At 37.5% G+C, this 19250-nt stretch overlaps 1 protein-coding gene across 3 annotated transcripts in view; it reads left to right on the forward strand.

The window, feature by feature from the left end:
- Window positions 1-19250, forward strand: part of LOC135211048 (putative neutral sphingomyelinase) — a 71527-nt gene that overhangs the window by 36269 nt on the left and 16008 nt on the right. For 2 of the 3 annotated variants that reach the window (XM_064244105.1, XM_064244106.1), the window contains 2 exons: window positions 13980-14192; window positions 15067-15195. In XM_064244105.1, the coding sequence (XP_064100175.1) occupies window positions 13980-14192; window positions 15067-15195 (342 nt within the window). Of the gene's footprint in view, window positions 1-6392; window positions 6489-13979; window positions 14193-15066; window positions 15196-19250 lie in introns of all 3 variants that reach the window. The other variant, XM_064244104.1, reaches the window with a different exon arrangement.

The raw sequence follows: 19250 nt of genomic DNA on the forward strand, positions 1-19250 counted from the left end.
CCCGCTGGATGCCAGGACTCCGATCATGAAAGGAGACCTAGCAAGGTCGGGAAGAGCGAGGAGACATACAGGCTCGAGCGAACCGGAGCGACAAGGAAGCAACGGATGGGGGGAAAGGCCAGTACCCCCCATCACATCACTACCGGGCCGGACCGAGAAGCCGGAGAGGTCGCGTCCAGTCTGGGTCTGTCCCGTCTCCCTGGCCCCTCCGCCTGGGGGGAGAGAGGGAGGCATGCTCGGGTATGAGGAGCGAGCGTGGGCAGACTGCCCCACCCTCCCCCGACTCTATGGAAGAGCGGGAGGAGGGGGGAAGGGGACTGGGCAGGGGCTCTGGCTGTCTCGTGATCGCGTAGTGACCACGAGACGGTAAGGCTAAAATAAGACAAACTAAACCTAGGACCAACCAACTGATCAGAGAGATGCTATCGGGAAGCAAACTGAACTGAAAAGCGGTAGCATAGAGACCCACTGGGCCGAAAACCGACTGATCAGATAGATGCTATAGGGAAGCAACCGAACTGATGAGCGGTAGCAAAGGCTCAAGGAGCCAGGACCTAGGCTAAGCCAGACGCCCAACTAACCTAACCATAACAAAATACATGGTAATAAAATAAAATAAAAGAAAGAAAACAATAAAGTAGGAGAAAAAATCCAGGAGTGTACGACTAACCCGAAGGAAAGTCTACCACTCAAAGCTAGTCAGAGGCCGATACTAAGAGCCGGGACTAGGGTCTGGAAAGAAGAAGCCTACATAAGGTAAAAGACATGCATGCATGACAAACCTGAGTAGACAGTACCCTAAGTAAAACGGATAATAAATATAGAGCGTACATAGAGAATGGGATGTTCTAGGTATGGGAGACCGAGAACGAACCCACCACGCGGCAGAACCATGCTGCCATGCTTCCGACCCCGAGTACGTATTTATACCTAAAAAACGGCAAATACTGACCGAGGGCCGGAAAAAACCAACTAACCATAAATACTGAGTACTTAACTTAGCTGCTGCAATAGCTGCACGCTCCATCATAGATAAATCCAACGAAAGGGCACAAAAAACACAGAGAGAAAAATATCACGTCTGCTCGTGAGGTGCTAACTGAAAAGGATGGCCACTAGAGGCGCAGCAGTCGGCAGCATGGGATGGAGTAGTAGTAGTACGAGCTGCTCACTCTGTGGGTCGGCTCTCCTCATGGAGGGTTTTTGTTGTGGGAGATTTCTATTGGTATTTGGCTCGTGGTAGTGGTCTCACTCGCCTAGTGTTCATACCGACACCCTCTTGGAGGGTGAGCGAGTCAGTTATACTGACCTTTTTCTTTATTTTATTTATTCTCTGGTATGTGTTAGTACATTTACCCTAGAAATAATAGATTAAAGGATATTTCGCGCAGCGACACGAGCTGAGCCCAGAAATAGGACAAGAAAGATCAGGGTAAGAATACTTTATCTGATCGTGTCTAATTTGTTATGTGCTTGCATAGAAGTTTTGATTATTTGCATGATTTTCTTGTCATGTGCAGCGAAGAAAATGAACATTTAAGGTAACTAACTGGTAATAAAATCCAAGAAACTGACAACATTCTGCAAGAAAACTTCTCTGGCATTGTGTGACATTCATGAAGATGTTTACCAGTAGGTCTGTAAAATGTGTCATAGTTTTGTATACCATGGAGGTTTTTCTAACTCAACCCCCCACCCCTCTAGTGTGGCCAGTGATGCATATGATCTGCTAGTACTATGTTATGATAAAATGCAATAACTTTTATTGAAAAAGTCCTTCAAAATATTACTATTGGCAACCCTTCCCTACCTTTGTTCTAAAGCATGACACAGCATCATGGCTTCATTAGTAGTGGTTAGTGTCTCACAAAACCTTGTCCAGTATTTCATTTTTTATTACGTACTTCATCACAGCCCTAGAGTGTACTCATATTGTTTTCAAATTGTTCCACATTTATTGACGATTTTCATGAAACAAAGCAGATATTGTACTGACATTGTGAGAAACTCAACAAGTAGGAAAGAGAGCCAAGAATGGGTGTAGGAGATCCCATATATTGATTGTCTGTGTCAGCATCCCACCTTCGAGGGATATTTGTATGTATTTTATTTTTTCTTTTAGGATTATGAGCATGAAGATAATCAGAAGAGAAAGAAGCATTTTGATTCCACATAAAAAAAACTCTCCTATTACATACTTATACCTCATGCACACACACCTTCCTCCTCTCCCCTATCAGTTTTCATTTTTTTACTTCTGGGTGTTTTGTCAGAATTCACAGAGTAACGCATTGAAAAGAAATACAAATTGTAACGCTAGATCATTTCTCCAACTCCAGACTAATGGTTCATAAGCAAAAACATGACCAAAACAAAGTGTCAGCTTATGCTACAGCATTTCTGTTTCATTACACTGTGCATTAGGCTATAGCATGAGAGAGAGGGAGGTCTTCCCTCTCCTCTCTGTCATTTCTCATTTTTTATTTCTTGGTGATTTGAAAAACGATAAGAACAATTATGCTAGCATTTCTCCCAGTAGTACAGACTAATGACAATTCAATGCTATGCATTGTATGTATAGTAAGGTATTGTTAGATATGTAAGCAATCTAAGCTGCTCATTGACTTTTAGTCAAAAATATTACTTATTAATACTGTTCTGTGTAAGAAATTTTTTTATTACGGTTATTTATAACCAGTAATTGCCATTATAAGAGGTTATTGAGATTTCTGTGGACTTAAACAGGTTGATATGATTGACTTGTCTATAGTACTATGTTGCATGAGGGGTTCGTGATCATGCATGGATTTTGGGTTGCACGGGGGTCTTTGGAACTTATTGCCCGTTTATATTGGGGGAAGGACCTTCTTGGTATCAGTGATGATTGCACTTGGACATGGAGTATCCTCTTTAACATTGTTAGTTACTTTGCTCATTCCTGCTTGCACTATAGCATTTTACAATTATGCTGTGCATCCTCTAGGTATGTAGACTTCATGCATATACAGTTTATGACCTGCTTGCATTTCTGCCTTACTATAAAGTGAGTTTAGTGTGATTTTTATGTTTTCATGTCAGCTTTTTCTTTTATGAGGTTTTGTGTGTGGTACAAAAATTGTGCCTAACAATAGTTGGCAAGATGGAGGCTCATTTTCACTAGACTGTTTTTGATGAAATTTTTCTTTCTGTGAAGAGGAAGATTGTCTCCTGGACTGAATCTTGTGCTTTGCATGACTTTATTGTAGGATTATTGGGGAAAAAATGTCATATTGTTAAGGAGAGTAGAGTGATGTAACATGAACCTAAGGGATCTATTCACCTGACCTCCTTAATCCTCTCCCTAATTATTGACATCTCAACCAGTATGTTACTGGGTTTTAATCCAGACCAAGATGACTGAAAGTGATTGTAAGGCCACAGTTCAATGTGCAGGGCAAAGTATTTCTGCCCTCCCAATAAGCACTGAAATCCATTAGGTAACAGAGATCTACATAAAACCTACATGATACCCTGGAGTCACCTTGTGTAGGAAATATATTTGCAAGATGAATTGCTTTTTAAAATGTACACAATACAGTTCTACATGGCATATCAAAGACACAACCAATTACAAAATAAGTAAAATACACAAAAATCATTCAGTGTGATGAATAAAGAACATGAACAGCTCTTTCTTTTTGAGCTTAGGTTATCAAACACTACATACATACCTTCCCCGTATGTGGGTAGTACTGTCGGTGGACCTCTTGCAGTGAATCATAGGAATTACTACTTAAGATTCTCTGCAGTGTCCTTTCAGTCCTTAGCTGAAACCCCTTTTATTCCTTTCCCTGATCTTCCTCTCCACCTCTCTTAACAGTTGATTCAGTGTGCAACTGGGTGGTTTTTTGTCCTGTGACGCCTTTCAAACTTTTACTGTCAGTATTCATTTTGCGGTGAATGACATCATAGGCCCCTGCGCTTGGCCTTCGGCCTAAATTCTATATTCTATTCTGTTCTACTGTGTACTTTCTGTGCGCTCCTTCCTCTCTCTTTGATACAGGACTTTTATTGACATTTATTTACTGAATGCTGTAAAGTAATATAATGTTACATACATTTATTTTTCAGTACTGTTTATGTGTGTGTGTACACATATATATAGTACATATATGGATTGTGTTAAGCAGTGCGCTTCCTGAGCATTTACTTGTACATTTTATGATTTTGTAGTCATTTGTGACTCAGAAATTTATTCCTTGAAAAATGGCAAAATACCATAATTGTTCTGGCAAAATACCATAATTGTTCCCATCCCCAAACCAGGAAAAGACCAAAGTAATTTAAACAGTTACAGACCAGCCCCCCTTAACAGGTTGTTCATCAAAGGGTTAGGGTAATTGTAAATGCTTGTATGGGGCACATTAAAAAATATGATATTGATTCCTACTCAGTTTGGATCACAGAACAATAGCTCTACTACAGATGCGCACTCACATTTGGAAGATCATATCCATATAGGATTTTAAAGCAGATGAATAACAATAGCTATTTCTTTTACAGAAAGCTTATGATACGGCTTGGAGATGGTAATAAAAACGATATTTTATACAAAAGTAATATACTTTATCACATGCCAGTGATCAAGTATAGGGTGGATTGATGATATTCATTCAAAAACTTACCCACTTGAAAATAGAATTCCAGAGGGAAGTGCTCACAATGGCAGTCTCTTTAAACTAGTACCACAGTCGTCCCCTGGTATTCATGGGAAATGTGTACCACAACCCCTGCAAATAGCTAAAATCTGCAAACATTTAAAACCCCTCGAAAATTGCTTATCAATGCCTACAGGGAGTCGACGGGTTCAGCTTACGACGTTCCGAGGTTAAGGCGCTTTTCAATTATGTTCATCAGAAATTATTTCCAGGGTTATGATGCATGTTCCAGGGTTACGACGCCTACAACGCTGATCTGGCAGATGAAATGGGACATCTAAAATGCAAAATAATCAATATTTGAAGGTTTTTTTGATGAAAAATGCAATAAGAATGCAGTTTACCTAGTTTTCAATGCACCCAAAGCATTAAAAGTAGGGCTTTCTTTGGATTTTTGATGATGTTCCGGCTTAGGACGCGTCTGAAGAACAGAACCCCCTTCGTAACCCGGGGACTGCCTGTATTTTGATAGTTCAAACACCAAAAACACCCTCTTAAAATGATTATAGTACCTGAGTATTTTAATAGTGTTATCACGAAAAAATGCATTTAGTCATGAAAATGATATGAAAATGCAGTAATTAGTGAGTATTTCTCCGTGAAAAATACATGAATAGAGAAATACCATGAATAGGCAACTTTTCTGTGAATAATGTGTGTATACGTTCCACAGAGAAATCTGCGAATAGGTGAGTCTGTGAATCCAGATCTGCAAACGGGGCGGTCCACTGAAAACGACATTAGTCAATTTTCATGCAGAATCAAAATTAACTATTTGCTTGGACAATTTTGTTATACTACATAGGTCACTGACTATGCTGTGGAATAATAATGAACTTGACAACAATAAATTAAAACAGATAAATCCCATTGTTTAGAAATTGAATTCATTGTAGTATTAAAAAAAACGACATGCACAAGCAATTTTGATTTGTCTTAGAATTCGCCCCTCGTGTTTGACCCTTGGATATTTGATGAGTAGCTCACATGATCCAATCTCTGTATGTACAGAATGTTGAGTAACACTTAACAGTTAAAAATCTTTTGGGTGAATGTGCAAAATATGGTTGACAGAGAATGTCAAGTTTTAGAAACAAATAAGTTTTTGAAAATGTGTTAGATTCTATATAATTTTCAATTAACCCAATTGTAAAACTCATAACAAAGCTATAATTTAATCAATGAAATCCAAACTTAAAGACGAAGTCTTTGGTTATGGCCTGTGAGGGGTAAATAAACTAGCTCAGTGGTTAGGATAAGCTATATAATAATAAAGGTAATCTTTATCTATACATGAGTACTTACTGCAAAGGTTTGTGTTGAGGAGAGTTGAATGGGAGTTTGTTCCTTTATTTTTCTCTTATTGTTCCCCTTTCCTTTCTGATATGTTACCCTAGGGTCATTTTTATTTGCTGCTCTGTGAACACTTCTCTGTATATTGTTATTACTGTTAGACACTCATACAATATGCCAAGTACTGCACCATAAAAAATGAATTAAGTAATACCTAAGATATTGATCCTTTTAGGAAGAAATATTTTACCTGTTCTAGCTTACCATTTCAGTTTTAATAACAGTTTATATTTCATTTCATAACTGTATTGACATGGAGTTGGTTTACATTATGTGGAAAGATGGTTATGCATTTTGATGTCTACTTTTTCACAATAAAAAAACTTGCTAATCTTTTTACAGCTTCATGGGAAGTATCCCAGTAGCAATTGGAGTTTTTTGTCCCACTGTTTGAGACCTGGGAGTCGAGACGAACGCCGGCCAATTCTGAACAACCAAGTATTACAGTATTTTATTGCAGTTGACTATTTGAGCCAGTTTCCACCTTGGTAACCTAAAGATTGCCGCTTACAAGGCTCAGTTGAAGTGTGTGTGCTTTAGCTTGGTATTATTATGTGGTAGCTGGTACTCTCACCTTAATTAGAAGTACTGTATTTTTAAATCACTTCTGTACTGTTCTTGGTTCTTGTACAGTAGCTCTTGTGTAAGAGAAAAGGGAAGCTAGAGAAGGTTGTTTTACTTTTGAGGAGAATTGATTTTGTCATGCATCCATGAAAGAAGCACATGTAAGGGTAATGTAAAAGGGTGTCTTGTCAGTTAATAGTATGTGCTCCCTGAAAATGTTTTGTCACCTTTTCAGGTCACTTTTACTCATGGATTTCATGATTAAAGAAAGACTTAGTTGGAAGGGTTAAAGAGGTTTATACTGGAGTCATGATAAAAGCTTGATACAATTGGAATATGCAGATGATGCTGTCTTAGTAGAAAGCCACAAGTTATACAAAGCTTACTTAAAAATGTGCATTATTTTGAGCTGGAGTTTAGTAAAAGGGTAAAAAAGGCTAATCAGGCAGCAAAGTTGCTGACAGAAATTTGTGAATCAAATAGACTGAATTTGTAAGTACTACCTTTATAGTATGATTATATTGCTATGCAGACAGGACTCATGGGACAATGATAAAACTATAGTCGAAAGATTGTGCCACATTGAGAATTGAGAATAAAGCTTTAAAAAAGAAGAATATCAGAAGTTAGATTGCAGGTAGAGTGAATAATCACACTAAGGGAAATTAAAAGTTCCAAATGTAGAGGAGATAATGATGAAGAGGAGATGTAGATGGCTGGAGAAGTTCTTGGCACAGCTCCAAGAGGGATTAGTACTTGATAATGATAGCTGTGCTCCCCTGGGTACTGGAAGAACCAGAAGACCCAGACCTACTCGCATGAGAACTATGGAGATTTGTGCAAGTGGAAACACAAAACATACGTGAGTGATAGAATTTCACAGAAGTCCTTTGCATTGCAGTGTTCGGCGTAATGATGGTCATGATGATAATCGTTTTATATACTTGAATAATTCTGTGTAGATGATAGAAATCTAATGGCAGAATTAGTCATTTGGAGATCGAATTAGTCAGGATTTCTACTTATTTCTCAATCATCATCAGCTGTGGAAACATTTATGTCCAGTAATTCATTTCAGATTTAGTTCATGAAAGATTAAGAAAGCCTTAGCCATCACCGGGCACGCAGATCAAGAGTTTATGTAGTTGTATACAAGCTCCTTGATTATATTTATGTTATTTGTTTTAAGTTGATAGTTTTTTTTTGGACTAGGTAGAATTTTTTAAGAGGGCATAAGTAAATAGGAAGGTTTGGTTTCTACCAAAACATTGGAAATACTTTTGTCAAATCTAAACTGATGTTGATGATTGATGGTAGTTACCAATCTTAGGGTTGAGTTTCTCAGGACTGGTTTTCAGTGCTGTCAGCATGTATTGAAAATACATTTTTTTTAATATTGGCTGAAGGCTTCATTGTCTTCGTCCATGCTGGGGGATGAGAGACAAGTCTTTCTAAAGGTGGGAGATAACTTTTCCATTATTCTTGGTGCTTATCATGGTAGTTAACATTTTTTATAAAATTCTTTTTATAAAATTCATTTTATTGGTGCTGCTTCTCCTCTAAAACTGAGAAACTAATTTGTTCTCTGATATCATTTGTGATTTAGTAGTGTGGTAGAGTTGAGATATTCACTGTTTCATTCTCAGATAAGATTTCAGCTCATGATTTTGACTCTTTTCTTAAAAGTTGTTGGATAATGACACGTAAGCATAGTTAATGTTGGGCCACTGGTTGAGATGAAACTCCGATTGTATCTTTATTGCATGCTGAAACAACCCAGGTTCATCACTTCATGTGATAATTATGCATATCTTTCCCTTTGTGGGATGTGTAGTTTGAGAGAATAGTTGCAATATATGTAATAGAATTTAGAGATACATAGCTCTTGGTTAGGGGCTGGGTAAGAGCAATCAAATGCTCATAGTGTTGGCAGAAGACTGTATTGTAAATGAAGTTACCGAGTTCCCATACTCAACGCAGGTGTGAAAACATGGAATTATTTTCCGCAATCCTGTCTTATACCTCATGAAGCCTGACATCTTAAACAGGTTCAGAATCCCCTGTTGACATATTCAAAGCAAAGAAGTCACCAGAGATGCCACTTCTTAAGCCTCCTATGAAATAAGATATAGAACTGCAAACAGACCCTCTTAAGCCTAGAGAAAATATATGCACAATACCAACCTGCATGTCACAACTTTTTTAAGACACAAATATGGCCAATGTGTTCCAAAGGTTGTCAGTGCTTCATAAGAATCCTGTCATTTAGTTCTTCGCTACCACATTGAGATCCTCCAATCACTAAGAGGCAGTGGAAGAAGTCTGGTCATGTACAGATTTGAGTGTAACCTGATATTCAATACTAATAGTTAACTAGTAATTGCCCCCCTACCCAACCCCCACCCTACCCTTAAAGGTAGCTCAGCCTCACTTCAAGAGCTGTTGCTGGTTCTCCTTCAGTTGTAAATGCTGATTGTTAGATAGTTTTGCCTGTCTGCCTTGAGTTGTAAACGCTTGTGCAAAATATGGGTTTGTGAGTTTTTGAATAATAAATATTTACGTTTTATAATTTCACTATACTATATTGTAATCCCCTAGGACAGACAAGAAATTAATTTGATCTATAACACTACAGGGAAGACAATAAGATTTGATATATGGAAATTGACAGGCTTCTACTAAGTGTTGTTCTTTTCATGATTGAACAGATTTGGAGTAAATTGCATATCCCAAAATGTGATGCTCAATTTTTTTCAAGCAAATTTTTCTGAAAGCCTTTAATATTGTAGCATGTGACTGAATTGAGATAAATGCATATTTTTTATTGAGAAAGTAAATTTATTTCTATCTGGGTATGATATATAACTTACGACCACTCAAGTGTTTTTGCATTCCTCACTATATTGTAGTGTTCTGCACTTTAGTGTTACTGTGATTGGCTATTTTCTCCATAGTTTAGAAACAATATTAATAGATTGCAAGCACTTATTTTATTTAATTTTGATGGAAAGAGAAAAGGTAATTTTCCAAGCTTAATTAATTTTCATGCTTTAGTCTTAATTATCATGGAATCTCCCCATTGGAAAGAGATTTGTATTCTATTATCTGACTTCCCTTTTCTCACACCTTTAAGGGCAAAATCATTCTCTTTCCACACGCATGCTGCTTACTATTGATATCTGCTTTCTGAAGTGCATCTTTTCAGAATGATTATTTTAATTGCTTGCATTTCTTCTATCAATTCAGATCTTGCCTTGACTTATCTCCCAATGCAATGTTTGTTGAAACACTTTTCATTTGAGATTTAAAAACAAATACAGTGGTACCTCGAGATACAAAAGGCTCAACTTACGAAAAACTTGAGATACGAAAGCCAATACGAAAAATTTAACGGCTCTACGTACGAAAAGTTTTCAAGATACGAAAGGTTTCTGAAAGTCCGAGATTTGCCCGGATAACAATTTTGAAAATCGCGCCGCCATCTTAGTATACTAGTAGACTCGCCACCATCCTCCTGCTCTCCCATTGGTTCCTGATGCTAGTCGCGGCCATGAAATCCTTCTCTCCTATTGGCCAGCGTCCCTCCCATCATGCATCTACTATGTACACGTGGTGGCGTGGCTCGGCCACTCAGTACCAGCATTGTTATAGTACGCATGCGGTATTCGTTTTCGGGATCGTCAATGTGTACGTAATACTAATATTTAAAAAAAAAAAGTGACCAAGATCTCTCACATGGGATAAGTGATCAAGGTCTCTCTCATGGGATAACTGGAAACTTTGCAAGGTTGGTAGAATCTCCACTCCCTGCTGAACAGAGGGTGTAGACCAATCATTTACAACATGCATACCAGTATGTAGTGTACGTATAATCAAGGTACTTCAGTTTATGTTGAAGGTCAGCAGCTGAACATTCAATACCCAAATCAGTTGCAGAGAGAGCATTTGGTTGAACAGGGTTTTGATGGACACCAGGGCCAACAGAGTCATGAGGTGCAAAAGAAGAAAGTTGAATTCTGTAAAAAAAAAAAAAAAAAAAAAAAAAAAACTTACGTAAAGTAAAAAAAGTAAAAAAAAAGTTAAAAATCAAAAAAAGAAGAAAAAAATGGCAGAAATTAAAGCAGCTTTTCATAAAGTGCAATCATTTGTAGAAGACACCTCCCGAAAAGGCTCACACAGGAACATTGTGAAAAAGTACGTAGGCAGAAGCAATCTTCCTTTGATAGTTACGTTGTAGTACGTACGTATATTTTTTAAAGTGTACGTACGTACGTATATTTTTTAAAGTGTACGTACGTACATATTACATAAAAAAAAAACGGCAAAAATTAAAGCCGCTTTTCATAAAGTGCAATCATTTGTAGAAGACACCCCCTGAAAAGGCTCACACAGGAACATTGTGAAAAAGTACGTCGGCAGAAGCAATCTTCCTTGGATAGTTACGTATGTACGTAGCCTCACTCGAAAGGTAAGCTTCCACATTTTAGGTTACAGTAATAATATTTCTTGTACACTAATATACACTTTATTTACAGGTTTTGCATTTTTAGTCTTAATTTAGGTATTGAATGGTCCAAATTGTTGTAGTATTTCATTGTTTATAGGTCAATTTAGCTTTATTATGAAATTTAATGGGGTGTTTTTGGAGGGCTTGGAACGGGTTAGCCATTTTACATGTAAAATGTGGTCCAAGATACGAAAACCTCATGATACGAAGGGCGCCTCGGAACGGATTAATTTGGTATCTCGAGGTACTACTGTTCTAGATGCTAAAGTGTTTTTTTACCATTGTGTAGCAGACAAGATCTTGTTAGTGTACATTTAAGAACCTACTATTAAGATGTTCAAGATTTTTCTGATGTTGGGCAGAGGTGCTTATTCTCATAGGTGAAAGAATACACCAGTGTCAGGTTGCAAAGTGTATTTCAAACTGTTACAAATAGGCATTTCAACAGTTACAAATAGACAGTGACATAACAAGGAAATCACACAGATGTGCCATGTAGTAACAAAAATAAGGCCTTCACTACACTTAGTATTTTGTATGCTTTATTGTAAAAAATATAAGTTTTATATATGTATATATACACATATAAATAATAAATATGTATACAGTAATGAACTTAATGTACTCAAAGATATTCTCTACAGTACAGTTGTAGAGTTTAAAGTAACTTAAGGGGACACCAGTTTATTTTTTTTATTAACTTTTATATTTTACAGTATTCCATAGATGATGAAGGAACAGTTCAAGATTGCTTACTTATTAGTACTAACTTCTATTTTCTGAATTGGTGATTAGTATTATTTCTCTTCAGAATGAACAGTAATAATGATAATTAATTCAGCACCTTTTAGTGTAAAGTAGATGTTCTGTACAATTATGGGCAGCAAGAAGGGTAATTTATATACTAACATGATACAAAAAAGAATAAAATTTATGCAAAGTATATACTACAATAGCACCTCACATAAAGCTAATGAATTAGATCATTAATGATATAAAGTATAAGCCAAAAAAGTACTGTACTGATTGAAAAATAGGGTAAATACAAAGCCAGGTATACTAATAATTCCCCAAAACAACACAAGAATGTAATGTAGAACACTGCATATTATTCTTCATTGAAGAACAGCAAACTAAAGGGAAAGTGGTTAACATGAACAGGAACTTACTTTTGGTCATTGACTATGTAATGATTTGTTAACTATAGTTAGCAGTAGTCCTAAGCTATAAAACATTACCAAATGTTAAAATGTGAAGTTATGAACAGAATTTTAACTCGCCCTAAAATGAAGGAAGTATGTACTGCAAATGTGCTAAATTCTCAGGAATGATTAGAAAACTGATTCCAAATTATACACAAAAAGCCTCAACAGTAAAACTGACAATTCAAGACTATACAGGCAACTGACCAACGTCTACTAGGTGGTGAACACTTTGTAAATTAATTGAGCACTTAAGTGAAAAAAAAAGTTTAAATAAACAATGTTGATATGAGGAATAAATGAAAAAATAGTTGTAGTATGTAAATATTTGAATAGTAATCCTCCTGCAAAAGAAACTTCTGGAAAAGTGAACAGAGCTGTTAACAGGCCTACAAAATGTGAGGCCAGGTTCATGAAAATTGAGGTTACTTTTGCAAAAAGTGAAGTTAGGTTCACAAAAAGTAAGGTTGGGTTCAGAAAAAAGTAAGGTTAGGTTCACAAAAAGTGAGGTTAGGTGTTAAAAAAAGTTAAGATAAGTTTACAAAACGTGATGCCTGGTTCAACAAAAGATAGGTTAGGTTTACAAAAAAGTAAGGATAGGTTCACAAAAAGTGAGGTTAGGTTCACTAAAAGTGAGGTTAGGTTTATAGTAAGTGAGGCAGGGTTCACAAAAAGTGAGGTTAGGTTTATAGTAAGTGAGGCAGGGTTCACAAAAAGTGAGGTTAGGTTTATAGTAAGTGAGGCAGGGTTCACTAAAAGTGAGGTAGGTGATCAAGTCATGTCTGAGGATGTATATAGACCTCTGTTTGACGAACAATAGTTTACAAACCCAGAAACATTCTGGGGGACTTACTATGCATGTAAATAACTGATTTGGTTGGAAACACTTGAAGCATGTGCATGATTGATGCTCCCATTCAATACACATCTCTGGAATGTTTTTCCACTCAATTCCCTATTTCCTATCTGTTCTTTCATTGGCAATAGTGGTACCCAATAAAAGTATCCTTTATCTCTCTCCAAAACCAGAAATGTAAGGGGACGACTGGAAAATGGACCAGATGGTATTGCTACTATAGTATGATTTATTTATTTATTATATGAAAGAAGTCAGTGTATAGCCACTTCTTACTTTCACCATGCTCCAGTTTTTTTAATCATTCAGCTGATCTTCGAGATGCCAGAAAAGTGATGTGACAGTCGTATTAAGATGCAATGATATAATATATAATAAAATAATGATAACTCACTCGTTACCCATCACACGAGCTACCATTTCTGATCTCGTATTACCATAAATTTCCAATTGTGGTTTCTTTAGTAGGAGAGCCATGCTTACATTCTCAAGTTCAGAGAGCACACCTGAAAATCTATCTTTTCTTTTGTAATTTTTAGTTATAACAAAATGCAAAGCATCTTTTTTCTTTACATTCATAGATAACTGACAATTGTAAAATATATACTTGAATAAATTGTTGTTCTGCTCTGTTTTGACCTTAGTTTCATATACTGTATAGTACGGTATTCAATAGCTGGGCAGTGTTAATTTTTAAATATGTTTTTTTTAATATGGCAGCATTTCCCATAGACTATTCATAGGCTTCAGACTTATTTTTCTTATCTTATAAAACAAAGCACGTTTATCTTTTTTTACAGTTACACGCATGCTATGATGCTGATAAAGACGAGTATGTTCACCATCGAGCCGTGCAGGCATTTGAAACTCCTCAGTTCATTCGTTCCAACAGGAGAGATGAAGATGTCCTAATTTTTGCAGGAGATTTTAATGTCACTTCAACAGATTTTGCGTATGGACTGATAAAGTGCTATGGAAATTTGGTTGATACATATACAGAAAGTCCAGTAAAGGTAAGGTATTTTGTTTCATCATGGAAGGCTTACAACCAGAATAGTGTACACATTAGATCAACTTTATATTTTAGTTGGCACTTTGCTTATGACCGTTTAGTTTATAGTTTGTAAATACATTGTCCTTATTTCTAGTTTATAAATTCATTGTCCTTATTTCTAAGTTCATGGTTTTTTTTGCTATAGATAAAATTGCTATCCATGTCATGGAAATCATGAGTTACAGAAGTATTGAAGTATGTATAATTTAGTTAACAATGTCAAGGTAAGTGATTGAGAATTTTAACAATGGGTTATTTAACATTTTATTGTCAATGCATTTGATACAACAATAATGCATTTACTGCAGTGCCTCAAGTATAAACTATTATACTTCACTTCTGCTCAAAGGAACTTAGGAGAGTTTTTGGATGCTTTGTTTGTTACCTGATTCTGTCTCTGACAAGATTTTTTGGATGCTTTGTTCTTTACCTTTTTCTGTCTATGACTGCTCTGGAGCCCATTGGTACTCACAGTATATATAATCTTTGCATCCTCAGTAGAGATTTAGACTAATTTTGGTTGATAGATTTTTACTCAGTTGGAGTTTTTAGAATACAAATATTTTTCATCCAAACAAGCCAATCACAATTCTTCCCTCTTTCTAGTCCCCTCACTTCAGGCTGTTTTTCAAGTTCCGTGTAAAAGAAATAAAGCTGGTTTTTCTTTCTACCAATGAGTCAAAGGTGCACAATTAATACAGTCAGTCATAAGCTTTTCTGGATATTCTCCTTAATAAATTGTGTTTGGAATTCAGTAGGGTATTGATTTGAAGCTAATTATGATTGTATGAAGTATTTTTCTTTATTTTAAAAGTTTAATTTTTCATTTCCAGCCACATGGATCAAATGGGGAAACTTGTGAAACCCCAAGTAACAGCTACACAGCTGTGAAAACACTAGTGGAGAATCCTAGTGGTAACAGAATTGACTACATATTCTATCAGACTGCACCAGGTCATAAGGTTTGTATGTGTATGGAGACAAAAATTTAATTTTTTCATCATTTTTGTTCCTTGTAGTGGGGGTAGTGCCATCAGTGCACCTCACAGTGCATTGTCGGTATGAGGTTCTTTGCGATATCCCTTTGGCCAATAGCTGCAACCACTTTCATTCCCTCTACTGTACCTCCGTTCATATTCTCTTTCCTCCATCTTAATTTCCAACTTCTCATAATTTTTCATTGTGCAACTGCGAGACTTTCCTCCTCTTACACCTCTGAAACCTATTTACTCTGTTTCCCTTTCAACAATGAATGACCTTATAGGTCCAAGAGCTAAGGTTTATACTATTTTGTTCCTATTCCTTTTCATATTTCAGATTTGTTTTATAACAACCTTATCACTAATCATATAGAGATATCCCTCAGTCGTCCACATGCCATTAATTGTCCTTTCTCAGATTGTGCATGTATGTGTAATTAACTGCACTAACTGGTCATAGTGCGAATGAATGTGGCAAGTGAAAGTGGAACTGTTCAGATGAGAGAGTGCAAAAAATATCTGTGCTCTGTGTTGATTAATTCGGTGAGGATATTGTGCGTTGTTTGTCTTATCATTTATGAGGGATAGTTGGAAGACAGGAATGATCCAGAGTGTCGGTAGTATTGGTCGAAGGAAATTTGCACACTGAATCAGCCTCAGTCCATCGGCTTGTTCTCTCAGTCGTTATCACTGACTCTAGCTCTACGGAGTGTTAACAGTTGTTTTTATTGTCTAGTCTTGTTGCGTTATAGTTGTTTTTAAGCCAGTATGTTACAGAAAATTGTACACTATTTAGAATACCGTGCATGATATAGCTGTTTAGTACTATACTTATAAATGAGTTACTTTCTGGATGGCTGTTTGTATGTTGAATTATTGTAAGTTGGTTACTGTACTATTCATGTCTATTTAAGTATAGTATGTTATAAAATCAATGCAGTACTGTCTGCTTTTTCATCCTAAAGCACAATGGGCTGTACATACAGCACTGTATGTACAGAATAGTTGTGTAAAACAAAATTTGAGCGTATGGGTAGTAAAGGGGAACGCTCTGAACACAATTCTAATTTGCAATCTGTCATTGTATTTTTTTCATTCTTACCTTGCACATAAAAAACGTGTACAATAGTCATGGATTTCTTATGTTACATAGATAACTTTGGTAGGTTAGGCTACTGTGAAGAAGTTCTGGAATGACAGTTTGTAAGCTAGTCATTTTTTGGTTGTTGGGTCTTATATTTACAGTAATGCCTCCAGGTACACTGGTTCATGTTCTGGTATATTTTACTCTTGTGTTTTATGCTAAGAATAGCAGGAAAAAGTAAAAATTGTTATTGTTGGTTTATACAGCTTTATTTCAGTTAGCAACCAATGTTAAAAAGCCATAAAAGTAGTAGAATCAGTAATTTGGAATTATGTAAAAGCAAAAATAAAAATATAGAAAATAACATACAGTATAATACAGTACAAATGATACACAGTAATATGATGTACAATGCACAACCATATAGTCTTCAGAATATTAGAAAAATAGCCTCTTGACATTCAGAAGTGTTTACATAATTCAATCCAGCATATGACCAGTGAAATGAAAAAATCAACAGAAAAGTGTGGTCATTTGCAAATAAATATACATAGTACGTACTGTCTTAAAATATATAAACTAATAAATGTATAGTAATGTAATATAGTATGTACAGCACATATACAATACTTTGAATACTAAAAAAATATTCATATCAGTGTATTCGGATATAATGTTGACTTTGTTAATGCTTAGAAAGGCTAACTGCATAGGAAGGCTGCAGATATAGGTATTTTAATATTTTGTACTGAGTAAAGCCATTCCCACCCCACCTACTTGGCCAAAATCAAAATTATTTCCTTATTTCTTTGAGGGGTTTCTGTGTCAGATTCAGGCTAATTATTTACACATTCTGCTCAAAGTTTTTCGAGCATAACCTTATTACCTCAGACTTAATAGCTTTCATGGCTCTTATAAGATATTTCTGGGCTCAGCTCGTGTCGGCCTATGAAAGTATCCTTAATATCATTCTTTCTAGGTAAAATTAGCCTAAAATTACCAGAGAAAAACAAAATTAAGAAAATGTCAGTAAAACTGACTCGCTCACTCTTAAAAAGAAGTGTCGGTATGATAAAGGGGCGAGTGTGGAACACTACCACGAGCCAAACACCAATTAGAACTTCCTATCAGAATCCCCCAAAGAGAGAGCTGATACCAACGGGCGAGGCAGCCTGTACTACTACTCCTAGAGGACGCCACGGACAGCAGCGCCCCTAGCGGTCATCCTTAATTTTTAGCGCTAGCGACAAGTCGCCATTTTCTTGTGCTCGTGCTTTATTGGATTTTATTCGTAATATCTACGATGGAACGCTCTGCAATTGCCACGGCTAAGTTAAGTAACTCATAAGTAACATTTTACCATAGTTTTATCTTCCGGGTACCAGTATTTTCCTCTTAATAGGTCATATACGGTTCCCCGGTTGTCTCGTGGCGGCCATGCCGCCTCGTAAGAATTCCCGGTCCTCCATACTGGGACTTCTTATACTTATGGGCTTACTTTATCACATTCATTGTTTTACATCGAGTTTTAGCTAGTTCAGCCCTCCTACCATTCTCTTAGCTTGGTATTTAGGGCTATTATTATTATTTTCCGGCCCAGCATCCCGGCTCTTGCTCTACATCGGCTATCGCTGGCTCCGAGTAGGCTCCTGTTTCTTGGAACAGTCTGCCTCCTCCTGGGCTTCTTTCTCTTTTACTAAAAGTGTCTCTTCCACCTTTCGATGTATTTTTATTTACTTATTTAGGGTGTTAGGCTAGCCTAGGTGCTTGTTCCATGTATTGGTACAGCTTGGTTCACGTGGCCCTACCACGGTTGTGTTGCTCGCGGCCTAGGCCACTTGCGGTCACGTGTTCCATAGCACCTTACCCTGCCCCTTCCCTCCCTCTCTGATATAGGGAGGAGCTGGGGGACCCCTTGGTTGTTATGACAACCTCATCGCCTTCTCTCACACTTTCGGAGGTGTCCAGGGGTCCTCCCAGCGGGGGGTATAGGGCGACCACTATGAGGTACCGGGTCTCCATGCGGGTAGTTGGTGAGGCGGGGAGGAGTAGGCCATCCCTCCCCCCTTTTTCTCGCTCCCGCCGTGTTTCGCCGAGACCTTCCTCCTCCCCTCCCCAGTTGCTCAGCCACCTCCCTTACGATACGAAAGGAGCCTTCCGTCGCAGCCGGGGCACCTTTGGTTATAGGTTACTGGCTCCGCTAGCGGGCAGGGTGGGCACTACGAGTGGTCGGTTGCTTGCCTACTATATCCTTATATCTCTCCCCCGCTACCGGAAGGGAGCTTACCCTTACCTACGCACTCTTCTAGTAGACGGGCGGAGAGAAGTTGTTTTATTTTTGTTATTTTAAGGATATATACCCTAATTATAAGATATTTTACAATGAATTGTGTGTTATTATTATTATTTTATCAACCATCCCCGCCATTTTCCGTCGTGGTTTCCATTACCACCACTCCTAGTTGGTTGATTCTTGTGCTTCCGCCATCGGCGGAGCCATAGCCTATCTTCCAACCTGGTTACCACACGTATTTTGGCGGGGCTCTGGTTTGATCTAACTTTATCGCTCCGGCACCAGCGGAGCATATGTTAGGCTGTAAGTGTTTACTTGGTACTCATGTACTTTTTCACTTACAGGCTACCAACTGCCAGGTCCCAGCCTGTAACGCGACGCTTTACGACCCCTGTGGACATGATGAGTGCAGGTCTCACGCCCCTTGTGCCACGTCGTTCAACGAGATGATCGTCTGGCACCCTGAAGCCTGCGCCATATGCTACGACCTAGTCGGTCAGCTGGGAGATGGGGTAAGTCCATTATAGACTTACTTATGATTTTACTAACAACTTCTAGTCGTAAGTTTGTTAACCCCGTTCCACAATTGGCAGCTAATCTCACCTTTCTTTCAGGCTAGCGGTGTGAGGGAAGTCGCCCTCGCCACCCCTGAAAGCGTGG

The sequence above is a fragment of the Macrobrachium nipponense genome, chromosome 4 (assembly GCF_015104395.2).
Source record: "Macrobrachium nipponense isolate FS-2020 chromosome 4, ASM1510439v2, whole genome shotgun sequence".
Classification (NCBI taxonomy): domain Eukaryota; kingdom Metazoa; phylum Arthropoda; class Malacostraca; order Decapoda; family Palaemonidae; genus Macrobrachium; species Macrobrachium nipponense.